Raw genomic sequence first — 20,394 nt, 5'->3', positions numbered from 1 at the left:
CTTTATAAATTCTGAATGAAAGTAATTATCATCAATGATTCTTCCATTTTAAAGGTAATAATCAATCTGACATCGTTTTTATATTATTAATATTAAAATTCATAATTGTAATATAAAATTTTGTTTTTTGTACCAAACTTTAAAATGTTACCACAAATGTTTCCACCTCAAAGTTTTGTGAAGTATCCAGTTGCATCGATATGTTTTAAATGAACTGTGTATGTACTTCAATTAGTTACAGAATTTTAGATTACGGCTAGCTTTTCTGTTCCTTTAATTTAACGCACTTATGAACGATAAGAAACGGGATTTCCACAGAAATATCTTTTAAAAAATGTTACTTATTTTTAACATTGGGAAACTGTTAATTGTCGCAATTCACTTCCAAGAATGCTGATTAAATTCCTTAAAAACAATCAATTGGGTTAAATAATAACAATTAAAAATGAATGAAAAAAGATAACCACTGAATAGGGCATAAAAATTAATTACTTTTAAAATAATTACTTGAAATTATCTATCCATCTATCACCATTCGCAGAAATAGCTTTCAAACTAATGACACAATATTATGAAAGCAAATGGGAAAGTTTAATCTTTTTGCTGACCTATTTTCATCACCTAATCTTGAACATGAATTCTCTTAATTATATTCAAAATTGTAAATAACGAAACTTTCTTCAGCAAAGTAATTGTTACTGAATGTATAAGTTATCTTTAATTTCACATGTCTGTTGGGAAATCTCAAAATAGAAAAATTAACTTACATGGATTTCTAGAAGGTGGTTTGTGAAGTATCTGGGAGGGAGTTGGTAAACGATGATCTAAATTCGATTATTTATTTACCAACAAATTAGGCAAGTTTCAGCAGATTCTAGTGACAGGGTTAACAACAAATTCCAAACTAATCCAAACCGGGTTTATTCTGAAAATAACAACCGGAGAAGAATCTTAGATAGCATTGAAACGAAAAACATTTTTACGGGATTCGAAAAATCTTTCCAAGAAGTGCCGAAGGAAAAAAGAAAATTTGAATTGCAAGTGCATAGGAGGCTGTGTTAGTAGAATAAGAGTGGAATTAATATCTAACACCATAGTAGAAAAAATACCAACCTTAACAGAAATTAAAGACTTCTAAACAACAAAATATCTACCAGAGAGAGTAGATGACCAATGACCATCTAAAACGGGTTCAAAATACACCCAATGGACCAATGCGGAACCCAAACTTCTAACCTAATATGTTGTAAGCTTGTAGGACAGTGTATTAAATTAAACGAGACTTTGCTCTGGCAATAAGAATTGGTGTGAAAAGGATTCAAATATATTTTTTTTAGAGGTCTGGAAAACTTCTGCATTATCCTGAAGAGCGTACGAAGCAAAAGCCTGCAGATATGTGCCGTATTTGATGTATATTTCTGCAATTGGGGAGAGCTTGCTAAGTGAAATGCTCGTAATCAGAATTGAAACTCCAACAGCGGGCATCGAGCCAGTGCAAGGCATCAGCTTAAGGTTTTCAAGGGTTTGCATTTCATAACTAAATGCATACATTCGCTGAACCAATGAGTAACATTATTTAGTCGAGAATCGCAAAATGGTTTCTGTCGCAATAAATCGTGATTATCGGGGCCGTTTCGTCAAGTTCTTGGAATTTCGCTACAACTTTCATTGGGTTAATGTTTTTCAAAATCTCAAAAAGTGGTATTTATAAATGAAGAAGAAGGTGTCATTCATTGACAGAAACACCTGTCCCACACTACCAGGAAACTTGAAGCCCGCTGACAATGACAGTTATCGCCTTCGGTCCCCAGTTCAGACGTCAATAAACAACAGAATGAAGTAGGGTAAGATGGGAATAGCCTACAATAAACACTAGCACAAACTATTTACCTGCAATAAATATATAGGTAAATAAATCACATGGACATTTCGCGGACATTTGGTAGGACTTCTTTCGAGTGGTACTCCGTCAGCTGGCTACCTGCTCGACCAAAAACCAACAATGTGGTGTCTGTACCATTGTTATGGCTGCACTCAGTTCACACCAGTTGGAAAAACTTTGCAGACTAGTGCTCTTCTGTCTACCATTTTATTATATATATAGAATTTAGTACCACAAAATATTTTATTAGAAAAAATTCTAGTGCATGCTTCAAATCAGGAGTTTGTAGTTTGGTACAAAGAACTATTTTCTGTTTTTTAGTGCTTTGGCTCAAATCGCCTGTGATTCGTATTCGCCCAAAAGAAGAGAAGTTATAAATTCCGCTTTAAATACAAGTGAATTATGTAGTTTGATTGCCGAATAATGTGTTGTAAATGTGTAAAATAACCTAAGACATATTACTCACGAACTTTACAAACTTTTGATTATGAATTGTTGGCTCTGCTTACAGCTTTTAATACATCGAACAGAAAATATCCCAAGGTCGAAAGCTTGGCAAAAAGTAAAAAATAACGTCTGAAATTATCATTATTCTTTCTTCTTTTTAAATAATCTAACTGGGAAGTCTTGTCTTATCAGAACAGAAAATCAAATTTGAAATAGGAACCGATGAGGAGAGTTTTTGGTCAAAGAAGTTTGAATGAAATTACCCCTTTACTAAAATGATTTTCCAATGATTTTTTATTTCATCCTTAATAATCCTTAATCTTTGCTTGATTAATTATTTAATCCTTGCTTGATATTATGCAAGTGCTAAGGGATATACATTCCTCTGCAGTAACAAAAGATATCTATATCTTTCCTGCGATGTGTTTTCTTTTTGAGCTGTTTTTTTTTTACTTATTGACACTCAGAAGTTTTTTTAATAATAATTTTTTCTTACTAAAGAATTACAAAATTTGTCTTAGCTGTAAAAACCTAATATAAAAAGTTGAACTCGATCGCAATGCTTTCTGTGTTTTAGAAAGTAAAAAGTAGTTAGTTTTTTAGTATCTACCCCAGTGTGAAGGTTTGAAACACTATTCCATTTACTAACGCTGACAATGTTAAAAATATATATGCCAAAATATCTGAAGTGGCTTCTACACTTTATCCCTCTCAAAAGAGGGGATTAAAAGCAGAGATGGCGTTAACTGTTACACATTACAGCCCTCCATGATATAGAAAAAACATTAACTTCAGGTAATGTGTTTATCTTTGCTCGGCGCATAGATATTTGGTTGCCAAAAAAAAAAAAAAGGTCTAGTAAACTATTATTCCAAGGCTACCCAGATTATTGAAAAATATTTTGGCACACTCACCACTATTATATGGTAATCTAATAGCTTATCTAATCCAGCACTTCGCACACTATTTACTACGTAGGCCAAAAACGCTCCATTACTCGTCACTGAAAGAGAATTGTAGACTGTGAAGTGAAGATACTAGAGATGTGACGTCAAATCATCGATCGCTAGCTGAAGTACCTATTGAATCTGACCTCTAATCTTGTAATAGTGCTATACACTATAGACATAATTATCTGTGCCAGATTAGATCTACTTCATAAACTGAAAACAACATTCAGCAACATGAAACAGAAAGAAATGCCACTTAATCACTTGCACTATGAAATCAAAGAGGAAGTTCTGCCATATGTCAGAATGGAGATTGAATTTTCACCAATAAAATGGCCTCGGAAAACTGGAAAAAAATTCTTATTTTCTCTTCGTTTACTTACTGCAGACGTACTTGAAATCAAATTTTCTGAAAATCAATTTTCTCCTAGGGTAATATTATACCTTAAACTTACTGTGTAATATCTGTAAATTAAATGCAGCTGAAAACTTAATGCCAAGAAAAAACTAGATATCATGTTTTAGAGGCACAAACTTAGGCATTTAATTAAGTGTAGATTTAAAGAAGTCAATTCTTGCAAGAGTAGTGTGATAATTCCTCAAACATAATGGCAGACATAATGGAAATGTAGTACCTCTGACATACAACATTCAACCTTAAACTTCGCAGTGACTAACAAGAGTTTGTCGCAGGCAAGAACAGTAAGCAAGTCTAGCCTAATTGTGATGAGTAATACCAGTAGGGGGTATTCAAAAAATTAATGCCTGCAATTATAGAAGGCACAATCAACTATTCACCAAGAATATGTTATCATGAATATCGTAGTAGTGTCGTTAAAATATTATATTTTGTGAGCTACATTATGGGAAGGATACTAAAAAAGTATTTCTAATTAAATGTTAGCGTTTTATGAACAGTAACTTTAAGCTGAAATTCAAAGAATTGTCCTTTAACTTTCCATTTTTAGGCGAATAGTTGGAGTAACATTCATGCCGATACCCTTTACAATTCTTCAATTGCGACTGTTCCAACCCCTAAATAATTTAAATTGAAAGAAATGAGCTAATCAAGAATCATCTAAGATACATACCAGTTCGAGGCGATATGCTAAATGAAGTAACAGTACAAATCCATTAAAAACTGTAATTTTCAACCGGGACCCTTTTCGCTGCGTGAGGTTGGAGCAAGAACATGTTGGAAGTGGAGTTTCAGGTACGCTAAAGCCGGATGCACAGAGTAGAGATGAAAATCAACGGTTCTGCTATCACCGAAAGAATTCATATGGCGTAATTTTCTCTTTTTTAAAAAAAAGTTCATTGATTTTTTTCAACTCTCAAAGCAATACCTGGTGTAGCCTACCTGGCTGGCATGGTCATCAGAGGTGGTATACCTGGACTACGATGAGATTGTCTGATTAATGTGGTAGAAAGACAATATAAGAATGTCTGAACAGTTAAGGTAGGTGACAAAAACAGTCTTTCAAGAAACACTCATCAAAAATTAAAATTAAAAATCTGTCCTAACTTTTAAATTTACATTATCTTAGAAATTTAACTCAAATTCTTTTTTGCAATGAAATCCGACACTGTTGCTCGCTGAGTGACAAAACTTCATCAGAACCACATAAAATTAATGCCTAACCTCAAACAAAAACCAAGTCTTGCATGAGATGTTCAGAGAGACAAGGTGTTGTTAGCTGTGGAGGTGAAAAGTGCAAAATATAAAATAAAATTAATAAATTTAATCTAAATCACGCATTCAACCTTGAAAATTTTTATATAAATTTATTATTCAACATATCATTTTACAGGCGTCAGAAGAGTAAAACAGCTCTTAAGAGAAAACTGTAAGCTAGAAATTAGTTCACCCAAAAATTGTTTAAAATAAAAGTGGCACTTCCCCGTGAACGCACAAGAATAAAAGTTGAAGGATATTCTAAAAAGAAGTTTTACAGAAAACATTAAGAACAAAATCTCCAAAATCAACTCCATCAAGTTGAACTACTGGATTCCTCAGTCTTATGTCAATAAACTCCAATTAGAATAAAATCAAAATAACACATTTTGTGCCCTGCGAATTTTTGTTTGAGACACTTCATAAACGCATACACCATTAGGCGAACAGTTGGAGTAACATTCATGCCGATACCCTTTACAATTCTTCAACTGCGACTGTTCCAACCTCCATTTCATTGTTCCATTCCTTAAGACTTTTGGTCTAATTACAAATAGTTCAATTTTAAAAATTTTAAGATAACTATTCTTGCTCTTGAAAGCAATAAAATGGAAGTCAAAATTATTGATGTACCAACATTCACTGAGGATTTTTTTTATTAAAAAAATCAAGTCCAGACTTTCAGAAAAAAAACAAAACAAAAAATCGTCTTGCCATTTTATGTACATTTCTTTCAGATTTATAATCCCAAATGGTAAAACAAACGCCTAAATAAAGTTGTCAAATGTTATGTAAGATAATTTGTAGACGGAAGGAGCCATAAAAAAAAGAGTAGATAATTGTAGGTGAGAAGTGAAAAGAGAGCCGAATAATCTGTATTTGATGGAGTTCTCAGAGAGAATTCGGGGGATCTGTTGACGGGCCACGAAAGCGGAAAGAACAAAAAGTTACCCGAAGCGGAATGATAGGGTGGTTTGATAAAGTGGCCCCCGCCCCTTGTAAAAAGCTCAGTAAACAGTGACTTGTGTTCGTAGCCAAATTAAACTTTTTTATTCACAAAAAGCTTACTGAAGGGAAATGAAGACGTCTGATAGCAAATATTTGCAGGAGGGATTGTCGTACTAATTGGACCGCGCGCTGATTTCTGAAATACTAACAATTCTTTCTTCTTTTTGTAACTTATTTTTCTTTCTTATTTCTTTTTTTTAGTAGTGCATACTTCATCATCATCTACCTGACTTTATGGCAGGCTCTCCTCTCCCTTATTCATTTGGTGCTAATTACTCCTATTATTAATTATTTCGTATAATTTATGGTTAATTTAATTGGTTAACTGTAGAGGAACCAAACATTTTCGATAGTTCCAAATTAAGAAGAATTAACTAAATTAATCCAATAATACAAAAATAGTGCCTTCATTATTCTCCTCCACGGTTTAATCGTTGTTAGCTTTGCGACCCTCCTAGTAGTCTTTCTTCGGGAGTGCTACCATTGGGTAACTTCTCGCCTGATGAGCATCGTGCCAAGGCTGCACTCTACATACAGTGGCTCCCAGTGAAATTGATGCACTTGAGTAGATAAATAAAAAGCCATAAAACACCATAACACTGCCACCCCCATGTTTCACAGTTGGGCGGAAATTTTGATTTGACAAGTTCTTCTCCTGGTTTCCTCCACAGATAGGAACGTCCATCGGACCCGAAAATAGTAAATTTACTATATTGCAGTAGTGCAAAACTCGGGGTCCTTTAATAAATATTCATTTGCAAATTATACCCTAACTGAAAGGTTTATTTCGCGCTACTCTTCCATGAAATTTGTTTCTTCTTAGCATACGTCGGACTGTTTCTGGACTTACTGACTTACCTAAACGTTTTGATAGTTCTACGGCTATTTTTGGTGCACTCAGGAATGGATTTTTGTTCACTTCTCTAAGGATCCACAACTCATCCCTATCATTTAATATTTTTTTTTTTGTAGATTTAGTTTTTTTCCTGGCAATGCGGTTTTCCTTTTTGTACCTCTCCACTATATTCTGGATAGTTGAACGGTCTTTTTTTAATTAATTCGGCTATTTCGTTCAGCAATTGCCCATTATTAAAATGTTTAATGACCAATTCACGTTCTTTAAGAGTTGTATGTACTCTCATTACTGGAAAAGTTCAAATAAACGGCAGATATTGTCTCTGAAGAGAACCAAATGATTTTGCCTGAAGAGTTTAGAAAACAATTTAAACAATTAAACCAGAGGAGAAAACAAATTAAAGTAAACAAATACACACATATAGGGGCAAAGAACGGTGTATCATTTTCACTGCGAGTTTAGTCAATTGTAAAAAAATGTGTTTATTCTTATTAATAAATCATCGGTTCATTTTTATTTGTTTTCACACAAACAACATGTAACTAGGTAGGATGTTTATTAAATGAAATAAATAATTTTTTTTTCAATTAAATATAATTTTGAACTTCTTATTCAACAATTTCTAACAAATAACCTGGTGTATCATTTTGACTGTGAGCCACTGTATTTACTTTTTAACTCTGACTGTACAGTTTTTAAGTACTAAATGAATAGAAGAAAGAATCTTTTTTTTGCAATATATAAATTTTTTTTTTTTTTTTGCGCATCAACAGCTGAGGTCATTAGCGCCCGGAGCTTTTTCCAGTGCACTGCCGGCCTCCGGACAGTGTTCTCTCGTTACAGACAACACTGTCCATCACCGAACAGTGAGCTGTAAGAAGCTCCTAGGAAGAGAAAATGTAAATTTATTAAACGATCTAAATTACTGCTTGACTTAATAACTGTTTTAACTCTACATTTCTTTTTTTCTTCTTTAATATTTCCATTAGAAGAAATCTACCTTTTTTTTCAATTGTCCCATTTTACCAAAAATAACAGAAATGAAGCTATTTCAAAATTAAGATTAGAAAAAGAAATTAAATTGATCTCTCTAAAGACTAAATTGTGCAGAATGAAAAACACTGCCACGTCTTTTTACATGATGACATGAATTGCAAATTAAACATAGAGACTTAGTGATAAGATATGTAAGATAAGTTTAACGTTTCTTAAAGTGCAACTACAGCATTTCATAATTATCAAATTATCACACTATATCATTTCTGGTGAGCAGAAAGTGAATAAAATATTTGCTGAGTTTGGTCTAGTGGGAAACAACTTGGAGCTGACTTGTTCTGAGCAGTAATTATCCGACACCATCACATAATTTATTAAGCTATAATAAATTTCACAAAAAAGGAAATGAATAAGCAAGAAGTAAAATTGTTTAGAAAATCTACAAATTAATCAAAAAATAATTTATATCTATAGCTGATCCGACAAAGTAATTATATTATAACAAATAAACATTTACACCAAACTTAATTGGTTTAAAGATATTTGTACGTCACAATATTTTATTGTACTCTTATTTATCTAGTAAGCTACCACTTAGCGAACCAGATCTCATATTCAGGTGAGAGTGAGAATTGGTTAATTTAGATCTCCTCCACTGAGAGCCAAAAATTTGCCCAATTTATCTGTCAAGGAGAGATTAACTATTCGAGTAGTGGATTATTAATCCAGATTCTAAAGTTTTTGCTTCAACCTGTCTAATTTATTCGCCTTAACGTGTTCAGTAAAACTGAAGAAAACTGCAGTCTAATTTCTTTTAATACCCGCAGAATTGTGGGTGTTGATGAATCTTTCACCAAAGAACACTGTCCGGGATATGAGACTCTGATGTTTAATTCGGCTAACTTCATTGTAAATGAAGCTTCATTCTGTCATTCTTTAGTTTTTGGTTTTATAATTCAAAGATACTTTAAATTGTTTTTTATTAAGTTCCATAGAGGTGTCTCAGTCAAACCTGATCTAACTAACTAGCTCAGTGATTCAGTCGAACAAAAAGAAAAGCGATTTATGATCCTACCTTAATATCTGTTACTATATGTTAAGTAAGGATATTTCTAAAAGCAGGTATTTGCCATGGTTTATACAAGAGGATAATTGATTCTACAAAATATACTCTAAATAAATAACATCATTCTACATGAGAATAAAAAAGAACTAAGTTTGGAAGAAGGCTCATACAGACTGAAGTAAAACAGTTTAAAAGTAGAGTAGAAGATGGAAAGTGTTTTAATAAGACAAGCTGTGGCTAGCAGTACTGAATAAAAGAAAACTATTCATACATAACATTAATGTTAAAATAGGTGGAATAGGAGTGTGAAGAGGGAAGAAATAGATCAAGAGAACGGGGCACTGAAAATGAAAGTGTAAACACTTAGTAATGTATGACAATATGATAAAGAGGGAATGAATGGTTGCCGCATTGTAAATTTCAACCATCTCATGATGTTCTAATATGTTTGTATTATCTAAACTCACTCACATTAATGAAGGAAAACTTTTATATAAACACTCTTTCACATATCTTTGAAAAATAATAATAATAAAATATAAAAAGTTATAACCTTGACAGTTGTCACTCCTAACAGATATAAAGAACAATTTGCCGTTATAAATTTAATGAAATTATTACATTTAAATCGGATAATTTCTACTTTCATTCAATTCGTAGAAAAATTGAAGTTATTTATTACTTATAAATAAACCATAAAATTGTTATTCCAATAATATCTGGGTCAAGATTATTGTTTACAGGTTCCTTTATTTCTCTGGAACTCTGTCCATCCTCCTTCTTGTGCAACGGTCCATTCATGACCAGGGCCTGCTCAACTACCTTCCTCCACCCATCACGAGCTCCACTTCCTTCTCTTCATCATCTTCGCGTCTCGGTCTTCCTCACGAGTCCTCCACAACATTATAAACAGGGTCTTCCACGCTTATTTGTACTCCCAGTCTGAAATTTAGCATTATATTCGGGTTCTTTTCAGTTTTCATCGTATGACGGAAAAATTCACTTATTCCGAAATGCTGCAGGTAATGTGGAATAACGGGGTACAAAAGGAATTTGTATGATTTGAAATTATTAACAATTTTTTGTTTTTCTTTGTCGCCCTAAATCGATCAATTAACTGGAAATGAAGCACCATACCACAGAGAAAAACCTTTGTTTTTCTAGCACAGCCTACCCAACCAACATGCTTATTAACGATTATCACATTATTCTAAAAAAGCACTTTAAATTAAACTGTAGCTCGACTAATAAAATTCAGTTTTCTGGTAGGAAGGAATATAATAAAGTGGTTACAGTTGGTATTTAAAATAAAATCATTGGGGTCTTTTCAAAGAAATCGCAAGAAAAGTAATAAATAAAAAGCACTTCAATTTTCTGATTTAACAGGATTGAGTATCAAAAAACATTTATTCTCCTTCAAAAAACTAATAAAAAATAAATGTTTCCAATTTAAAATAATTTTATAAGGTAAGCCTTAAGAAAGAAAACATGTATAATATGGTTTTAAAGGAGGCAAACTTGGCTCATAGTGCGTTCATAGATACCGATTGAAGTTAATATTAATTAATATTAACAATATTAGCAATAGCACGCTCACAGCTAAATCTCATGCCGAGGTTTCAAGTTCTGTTAGTGCTTAGATTTTCTCTTTCTGATGGACAATATTGTCTGTAATATGATCTAGAAGCCATCAGTGCACAGAAAAGAGCCCGGGCGTCATAAACTTAGGTAGTCTCAACATTTGTATTTTTAATTATATATTATGCTTTTACAGTTGCACTCTATTTCACATTTCACGAACGAAATTCAAAAAATAAAAAATGAATCATTAACTATTGGCAAGCTAAAAATAACTTCTCTCTAATGATAATGATGTCAAACTTTTAGTTAGAAAGATTTCCCAGTATTAGTTATCTAATTAATATTGGGACATTCCTTGGATTTATTAACCTATTGAATGATCTTTACTTACAGTTAGTCATTTTTATAACAATGTTAAAAAAAAAAGAAGAAGAAAATAACACTTATCGTGAGTCATATTGTGCGTATACGTAATAAAGTCAAGAGCATTCATTTAAAAATCTAAGCCACTCCTAAATTATTACAGTGCTCAGTCTTTTATTTCTCTTATGAAGAATGCAATTGAAATTTTTTTTTTTTTTTTTGGCAGATGAAGAACAAACATGAAAAACCGCTAAGTATTCTCTTTCACCTGTCTTGTCGCGAAAATGTCCTTCCTTTTCGTCCCAAATTTTTCTGGCATCCTTTCCTTCCGCGTACTTTCGCTTTATACTATACTTTGTCTTAAGGGTCATCTATCCCATCTTGATGAAATGGCCCAATCATTGCAGACTCCTTATTTTGATGTTGTGAAAAAGATTTATTTCTTGTCGTCAGTTTTCCACATTTAGGCTGTTCTGTAATACCTCCATCTTTAGAAAAATTTTCGAATTACAAGCGTCTATCAAAATGTGTATAACCTTGAGTCCCATTCAGAAATCTTGTTCGAGTTTAGCCTGCCAATTTTCTCTACCAGAATTCTTCCGAAATTCGTGAGTGTTTGAGAGAGATAAAAATAGAATGTGAGAGAAATGTACTATTTTTCAAGACCATCCGATTATGGACATTGTTATCTACAATAAGAGATCACAGAATGGAGCCTGGCTGAGCATTGTAAAAGGCCACGGGCCCCTAATGACCTCAGATGATGATGTGCCTTAAATTGAAAGAAAACTAAGCAGAAAGACATGACTCTAAAAAGTTAACAACCTTTGTTTTGCAAGGATGTATTGTAAAAATATTATAATGCATAATATAATCCATATTGTCTTTTATAATTAGTTAGCGGAGTAACTGCATTAACAGATGAGAATGTGTAACTTAGCCAAGATTTAATCAGTAAAGTAATGATCGCATTCTTGATGTGCTTGCTGATTTTATTGTACCGTCATTGTTGAGTGCATTTTGGAATTATAGTTTATTTTAAATGAATTTCAAATAAAAAATATACATATGTATACATATATGAAAGCAAATTAATGCAAACAATGAATTGTTTAGAATGGCAGTAGAACCGATTTCTTGATTTTCCTTAAAATAATGGTTAAATAATTGAGCTCAGAGCGAGCAATAAAAAGTCAAAATTTGATTGCATCAGTCGATATACTCGCAAAAAATTGAAGAGAAAAGGCAGGTCTGGCTGGGACTTCTAGAAAGAATGTACTCGAATAGATCGAACAAGAATAGTACCCAAGAATAAAGCGAAAATTAGTTAAAAAAAAAAAATATAGGCGGATCGAAAAGAAGATAGTTGGACGAGGTGTAAGAAGACTCGAGAAGAATCGTGGTTAGGAGATGGAGAGCTAAAGCATGGGACTGGAACGATTACTGCAAGAAGTGTATTTTTTTTTTAAAAAAAAAAAGCTAGTAGAGGGTGACGAATTAAGGTGCGAAATAGACTAGACTAGAATTAGCCCACATCTTAAACAAAGAATCAGTCTTACTATTAGGAAGCGCTGGTAATTAGAGAAGGGATAAGTATAGCGACTAGAATGAACTCCAAACTTTTAAAAACAATTTTTAGATAGTTTTTTAAAAAATATATATACACGACAAAATATATTTACTTCCAAAACAGTAAATATAGGAAATAAATAGAAAGAGAAAAAACGCCCGTGAAATAAACTATGATGTAGGTAAATCAATGGATAGTTAACGGCACGCGCCTTTAGCGCGCCAGTAAATTGAGAGGGGGCGCTCTGTAAATCATAGGATATCGTAGTTAAAGTAATCACCGCGCTGTACTGTTCAGAAATCTTAGTTACTTGGTACCAAGTAATGCCTCTGGCAGTACCTTGAATAGATCGCATCTGGTTCTCTTAGATGTGTACTACGAGTACTTTCTCTAAGGAACTTATGGTCATTCCTTCAAACATCATTAGGTATATTTCTTCAAATAACTGACTGAACATTATTTATACCTTACCACCCACATATAAGTTTATGGACTTTTTTTTATAATATCTAATAAATAATTATTCTATCTGAGACAGGGATATACTCGTGTAGTGAAGAGAGGCAACTTCATAATTTGAGAAATGATGCAATAACGTAAAATTATTAATATAAAATTTAATAGGATGAAAAAATTAATGCCAGTTTCAGTCATTATAAACTTTATTCTGCCGAGCTTTCGACCTAGCGACTAGGTCCTCTTCAGGGCTAATTTACAATATACTGTTTTACATCATTAGAGAGTTGGTGTGTCTTCTGTCTTGTCTGTTAATGGACTGAACCACAAGAAAGACTCACCAACTCTCTAATGATGTAAAACAGTATATTATAAATTAGCCCTGAAGATGACCTAGTCCCTAGGTCGAAAGCTCGGCAGAATAAAGTTTATAATGACTGAAACTGGCATTAATTTTTTCATCCTATTGAAACTATGATTCAGTCACCAAAAATAATGAACAGTAATAAAATTTAATCCAATTTCTAATATAATTCACGTACAATTTCCAACCTCGCAATGGATTATTTATTAAATTAAGAACACTTTTACAGCTGCAAAAAAGGTTTTGTAAAAAGAATTGTGAATATTTTCCATAATTTTTTGCGAGGACGAAAAGAGCATATATTGTGTTACAAAGAAATATTATTGCGCTTTTCAAATTTTCCGAATTTAATAGTATCTACCGAAACTTTTAACTTTGAAGTCTTTTAAAATAAATAAAACAAAAAGTATTACAAAAATTTACTAAAAAAATTGTCTGAAGCATAAATTGTATATTTATGGTTGGATTTCTTCATCTCTCCGAAATGAAAAGGTTCACCCAAAATCCGTAGACGGAAGGGCAAACTTTATTTAAACTTTTCTGTTTTTTTTTTTTTTTATATATATATAGTTCCACAGCTTTCTAAATAACAATTTAAAATGATTTATTCTAAAATTACGAAAGAAAAGCCTACCAAATAAATTGTAAACATTGTAACAAAAAAAACAAAGGAGATTCAGCAACTTTTAAATGAGCAAATTCAGCATAATGTACAGATCTACTATTTATTAATATTTGTAAAAACAATACCGAAACGCAAAGATAGTAGAAAACTATAACTGCTCGCAATTGTTTTGTCAGTTTATTCGCAATATTCTCGAAAAAAAAAACACCTCAGAAATTTTCTCCGAAAGATGAAAGGTGTTTTTCTGAGACTAACTATAAAGAAAATCATTAATCCTAGTTTAAGCCTAATGGAAGGATTCGCGGACCCGTTCTCAAAACAAGCATCTATAATGTCGCCAGAATTTATTTGAGGTGCTCTAGGACTAGCAAGAAGAAGAAAGAAAACTTTTTTACATCAGGTTATACAATTGTTTGCTAGGATCTTCTAAATTTTTCCATTCGGCTGGTGACAGAAAAAAAATGGGCCTTACTGAGTGTGCAGATAAGCTCAAATATCGTCTGTATAATTGATTGAGTAAAAAGTTAGGTGGGTAAGCTTATACGACAGCAATGTAAAACACAGATAAAAAAATTATCAAGTAGTTTTAATTAATTAATGCTATCTAAACAGAAATGCAACGAAGAAGATAAAGGTGCCTTATCACTTTTGAGATTTCATATCTATTTATTAATAATTTAGATGTTGCAGATAAAAATTTTTTTTGTAATTCATTTGTACTGAATTACTTTTATCTTAATGAGAGTAAAAGTAATTTACTCGCATATCTGGAGCGGGAAAGGAGATATCGAGTGTATCAGATGAATCATTACGTACTAGAAATTTGGCAAGTTTCTTAATGTGTTAGATACTGGTTTTAACATTATTCTTTTTTATTATTATTATTTATTTTTAAAATACAATTCAAATTTTGGAAAATTAAAATCCAACCTTAAATTTATTTGAAATGAGTTATATTCCAGATTACCCTACTTGTCGGGCGTTAAAGTTACCCCCAGTTATCAACAATCCCTTAATTCTGTTTCACTGCAGAATGGAAAAATTAAGTAACATTAATCGTTTTTTTCATTGAAATTTTGCCCTCACATAATGGGCGAAATATTAAAATTTAATTGTAAAATTTTCCTCTCTAGGCATGTAAATATTGTTTAATTAAAGAATTATCTTCTAGAAAGTCTAGGAAGAAAATAAACTTTTAACCATTCAGCGGAAAGGTATTCAAAATAAATAAATATTTCATTGGTGCTCTGATTTGATTTTTGCAAATTAATGGGGACTCCACCTTAAGGCTGAATTTTAAATTAAATAAATCACAACAAGAGGACTGAAATCCAATCGAACAAATTCTACCCCTTGTTGACAGTCTTAAGTATTTACCGACTATTTTTTTATTTATTATTATTATTAGTAATTTTCATCCAACTTATCTTTCGAGTTCATCCGAAAAAAAGTTAAAATACAAAAAGAATTGTAACAAATTTAATTCAACTTGAACAATTATTGAAATCGATATTTTTAGCCCAAATGTTTCACTAAAGTGTAAGCCATCTGCTTAATTAAAATAAAGTTTTAATTACACAAAGTAATGAACGAATGCTTTCAAAGTATCAAAAATTGTTTGGAACTCATTTTCTACGTCAGATATTTTTTGTGTACTTCAAAGTAATAATAATAATAATAATAATAATAATAATAATAAAAATAATAAAGGGAAGGGATTAGCTATGAGGTTAGCATACTGGACTCCCACGCGGAGGTCCCGGGTTCGAATCCAGCAGCTGACCCTTAGATTTTCTCTTCCTAGGAGCTTCTTACAGCTCACTGTCCGGTGATGGACAATGTTGTCTGTAACGAGAGAACACTGTCCGGAGGCCGGCAGTGCACTGGAAAAAGCTCCGGGCGCTAATAACCTCAGCTGTTGATGCGCCAAAAAAAAAAAAAAAAAAAATAGTTCAATAACACTTAGATAACTGGGTCTAAAAGATGTTAATAGCAAAGAAAGAAAAATCAAAACAGATTTATGTAAAATGTGCAGATTCTCAACGTACGTAGCAAAACCGGCCGGCTTTTGATAAACAACTGTTTCAGTTCATTGCAAATAATAATTTCATTAAAGATGATTTTAAGAGAAAACTTCAGTTAATTTTTTAATTATTTTTAAAAGATCTTGAAATGAAAGGATTCAGTGATATCCAGGTGGACTGGTTCCCTCAACAACTACAATGACTTCCGATATTCTGGATTTATATTCATTCAAACATTTTTTTGGAATGACAGCTTTTTAAATAAAATAAATATTTCCTTATCTGTTTCGAATTATTTTAGAACCCTCGTTTTATTGTCTAATTAGCTGGTTCTGACAACTTAACATTTAAATTGAAATATGTGTAAGAAATGAAGTTGAAAACAAAATTTAGCAATAAAAGAACTTACTTTGGCAGACCTTTGATAGATGTTTGTTTAGCGGAAATAGGTCCTCGTTGAAGATAAGTGACGATCTCACCATCTGGCAGTGTAGTAGAGACGACCCTAATTAATGCTAAAATATTGCAAGGGATACTGAAGAGTATAAATATGACAAAGGGTGTCTTCATAGTGCCATGGCCGATACTAGGGCGAACAAGTGACGAGGCGATCTACTAGTGTCTGTCAGACGACTTAGTACTCGAAGAACGGCTTTCTAGTGCGGACTAAGTGACAAGTGAGAAGCCGGCACTGTAGTGTGGTGGAGATTCATACCTCGAGGTCTAGTGTGATAGCGAGCCACGCCCCCACTCTACAGCGCCATCTCGCCACCTTCAGCTAAACAATGCACCACCTTTGCCTTCTCTGATTTTCTATACAGTTCCTATTTTCTCTTTTTTTTTTTGTTTTTTCAAGCGCCACCCATCAAAAAAATCTGCTGTGAACAGTTGCACCAATTTCTCAAATTGTTACATTTATAAAAGATAATATTTCTCAAACTTTTAGTGACCTAGAAATAAATTTGAAGGGATTTAGATGGTCTCTTCACAAATATAAAGAAAGGGTTAGTGTTCTAGAACTGACTGCACTCAAAGTATCAAAAAACACGCACCTTTTATTCCTGAAATGATAAATTATCAACGTCTTAATTGATTTACTAGTTGCAAAATTACTTTCAGTATCACTGTTACCCATCATCAATCGATAAATCAAGTTTAACTTCGTCCCATATCAAAATATCACTGTAGTGAGTTAATCAATGGGATAATCTGGATAATTTGAAGTATTTTTTTATTTGGAGTATTTTCCAGTAACACTAAAAAAGATATCCCGCAGTCGAGTGGACTTGAAAAGGAGCTTTTTACTTCTTCCGTGTCGCCGCGAATCAATCTTTTCTTGTTCCAATCTTCGCATTGTTTCTTTTTTCGCAAGTGGGTTGGTGATAATGCATTTCTTTCATATGTTCATTAGCTGTTCATGTTTTATTCACATTACTGCACAATCTGCAGTGTAATCAAGAAAAAACAGTCGAGTTAATTGAAATTAATGTAAATAGCTTTTTGCTAAAGTCTGATCAAGGCTGTTGTTCAAATAAAACTGAGATTATGCAGGCAAAATCGTACATTCGTGTCATATAATATACGTGTTAGTTATAATATAACACTGCAGTAATATGATTCAAGTTCAGCGAATCAACAAAAGCCACAATTCTGTATTATTTTAGTGAAGATGTACAACGTGATACGAAATGTTCATTTGCCTCAGATATTTGGCTTTATATAGCTCAAGTCAAGAACCCACATTTTTGCTACGAAGTGTAAACAATTTTGGGACAGAAAGTATAAAATAAAAGTGATATGATAAATAATATCAGAAGCTTAAAGATATTTCTGTTTCTTTCTTAAAAAATCCAAAAAATAGCTGAATATTAAATTATTCTGAAAAGGCATTTTAAAAGCAAAGCTCAACCTCACCGAGGATCTTCTATATTCTTGGATAAGTTTCGATTCCAAGTAATAAGCATTTTGCCGAGTAAATAAGTACACGAAAAAAACAGCAGAAATTTTAGACAAATCTCCGAATACTTCTATAATTAATCACTTCAATAATGACGTATTCAAGATAGATTTCTTCAGTACTTCCACTTTCATCATGGGAATACTGTATTCTTTTGATTACCAGGAGACTTCAGAGCGACGTGTCGCGTTTATTTAAATGTTCCCATTCAGACGGCGATACTGTAGATATGGATACAGATAACTGATGAAACCTAAATACCTGAGTCTCAGAATGCCTGTCTTCCCTAATTCAGTATGTCTAGGAATACTTGTGAGAATGGACAAGCAAATATTCTTAGAAAAACGCCCTGAATTTAACGACTTTAAGATGAAAAGTTGTAACAAAGAAAATTTGTAAAAAAAAAAAAAAAAAAAGGCATTCTCCAATTGACTTTCTAATCAATGCTAGTATTATTTTCATTTTTTTAAATTAATTCATTTTTTTTTCAAGGTTCACAAGGTGATAGATGACATACTCGAAACCTAACTAGAAACTGCAACTAATCTGGTTTTGGGGAAGTGCTTACTTAATAAAGTCCTGTTACTGCAGGTTGAGGAGAATGTTTCTAAAAAAATTAGTAGAGTACCTACAGAACTAAGCAATAAGTAGTTGAGAGGTTTTAAGAAGAAAAAAAAAAATATTAACTGTAAGAGACAAGTGGGATTGACAGAAGACTGTTTTTCCAAAGATCGTCTGTCTAGTTCAATGAACTACACGTAGAAACAGAATGCACATACATATGAAGAGAAAATAATTTTTTTTTCTAAATCTTGAAAAATCAAAATTATAAATGAATTAAGTTTCGTATAAATCTTTGGCAGCCAATAATTAGGCATTGAAAGAAGTTTGAGCTAACATCCCAATAATTGGATTAAAAATTCTTAATTTAAGGGGAACACTTTCTGGCTCTATTCGGACCGAACAATCAGGTGTAGTGGTAGGAGGTACAATAGAGATTAAAAAATAAATGTGTATCCTTTCAACTAGTTCAACTGATTTTGTATTGCTATCTTGCAAATCTCTGGACTAATCCCGGCTGAAGTTCAAAAAATCTGTTTAAAGAATGTTTATTTTGTTTGAAATGCAATTATTCTAATAACTGAAATTTGCTCTTACCTTGTCATTTTCTTGTTAAAAAAGTTACTGAAAATGAATGTTATCTCCTACCTAGTGGTGGTTTTGTGAACTAAAGTATATTAGTTCCATGTAGTCTAGCTTTTTCATGTAATATTAATATTTAAAAAGTTTAATCACACATTTAATCAGTCGTTTAATCAGTTAGAAGAATTTTTTTTCTATTTTTTAGTTTAATGCATGCCAATTTGAGGTTCAGAGGCTTTTTCAGTGCACTGTAGGCCTCCAGAAAGTGTACTACGTATTGTCACAGCCAATACTTTCCATGAAGAATGAACTGTACGAATCTTTTGAGAAGAGAAAATCTAAGAGCAGGCAGCTGATTCGAATCTGGGATCTCCTTGTTGGAGGAGACTAGTTGTTATTTAGCTTAGTTATTGTTTATGATATATTGGGCTGAAAGAAAGTTTTGCAGTTCTTCATATGTTGACTTTCAAAAGACTTTTGAATTAACACTTATTAAAAGAATTATTAACACTATAATGAGTTGTTCGTTGATTTTTTTTTCTAGTTTTAATAGAATGTACCCAATATCTGACAATATAATTTATTAATTTTATTTTTATTATTTTATTTTTAGTGCATCGTCAACTGCCATCGTCAGTGCCTCTGTTAGGTGTTCAAACCGGAACAAAGCGCTGCTGAAACAACTTGAAAAATTAACGCTGCTAGGGGACACCAAAAATGTACATGCAATATTGGTTCCAAAAACGTTTGGTCTGGTGAACTGATCTACAATAAAACCCACATATTGACCAATGGTAACAAAAGTTAAGATAGTTTAAGGACTTTCGGGGAAGCTGATCGATCTTAAACAGTTTAGGCGATCGCAAAGCAACTGGAATTAGCCCTGCTGCTGTTGCGAATATTTTAAAGCGCGTTGGAAATTTGAACAAATTCGAAAATAAAATGTCTCATGATTTGATTGAATGAAAAATTGCACTTCTGGAGGTTTATCCACTGCGTTTGCGCGAAATCAACAAATTTTTAGATCGAATCTTGACTTGTGATGAAAAATGGATTGTCACAATAATAGGAATAGTTTTAGACAGTTGCTGGGCAAGTCTGAGACCCCAATACTTTTCAAAAGCCAATAATATATAAACTATCACATATATATTATTTTTTTTTTTATTTTTTTTTTTTTAACATAGTTATGGTAGGGTGATCGAAAAATGTTGAAAATCAATGAAACCATTAATGTGGTGAGGTATTGGCAAGATATTGAAGTTATGCTTACAACATCCATTTTTCTACTCAACAGAATGGCTCCGATTCTTTTGCATGACAACACTCGTTTCATTCATCACCTCCAAAAATTGTATTAATAGGCGTTGAGAGTTCTGTTTCACTCTCCATACTTTCCAAATCTCTCCCCAATTGATTATTTCCTTTCCA

The 20,394-nt window shown here is 32.4% G+C and overlaps 1 protein-coding gene across 6 annotated transcripts in view; it reads right to left on the bottom strand.

Annotated features, from left to right (window-relative positions):
* The window catches only part of LOC141453628 (uncharacterized), a 95,326-nt gene extending 78,742 nt beyond the window's left edge, over positions 1-16,584 (bottom strand). For 2 of the 6 annotated variants that reach the window (XM_074127071.1, XM_074127072.1), the window contains exon 1: positions 16,273-16,583. In XM_074127071.1, coding sequence (XP_073983172.1) covers positions 16,273-16,433 — 161 coding nt within the window. In that variant the 5' untranslated portion in view covers positions 16,434-16,583. Of the gene's footprint in view, positions 1-16,272 lie in introns of all 6 variants that reach the window. The other 4 variants (XM_074127070.1, XM_074127069.1, XM_074127074.1 and 1 more) reach the window with 4 other exon arrangements.
* Positions 16,585-20,394: the final 3,810 nt, after the last annotated feature.

The sequence above is a fragment of the Rhodnius prolixus genome, unplaced genomic scaffold, assembly GCF_049639745.1.
Source record: "Rhodnius prolixus isolate KJV_2025 unplaced genomic scaffold, Rpr scaffold_3, whole genome shotgun sequence".
NCBI classification, from domain to species: Eukaryota; Metazoa; Arthropoda; class Insecta; order Hemiptera; family Reduviidae; genus Rhodnius; species Rhodnius prolixus.
This window is presented reverse-complemented; position numbering and strand designations above follow the sequence as displayed.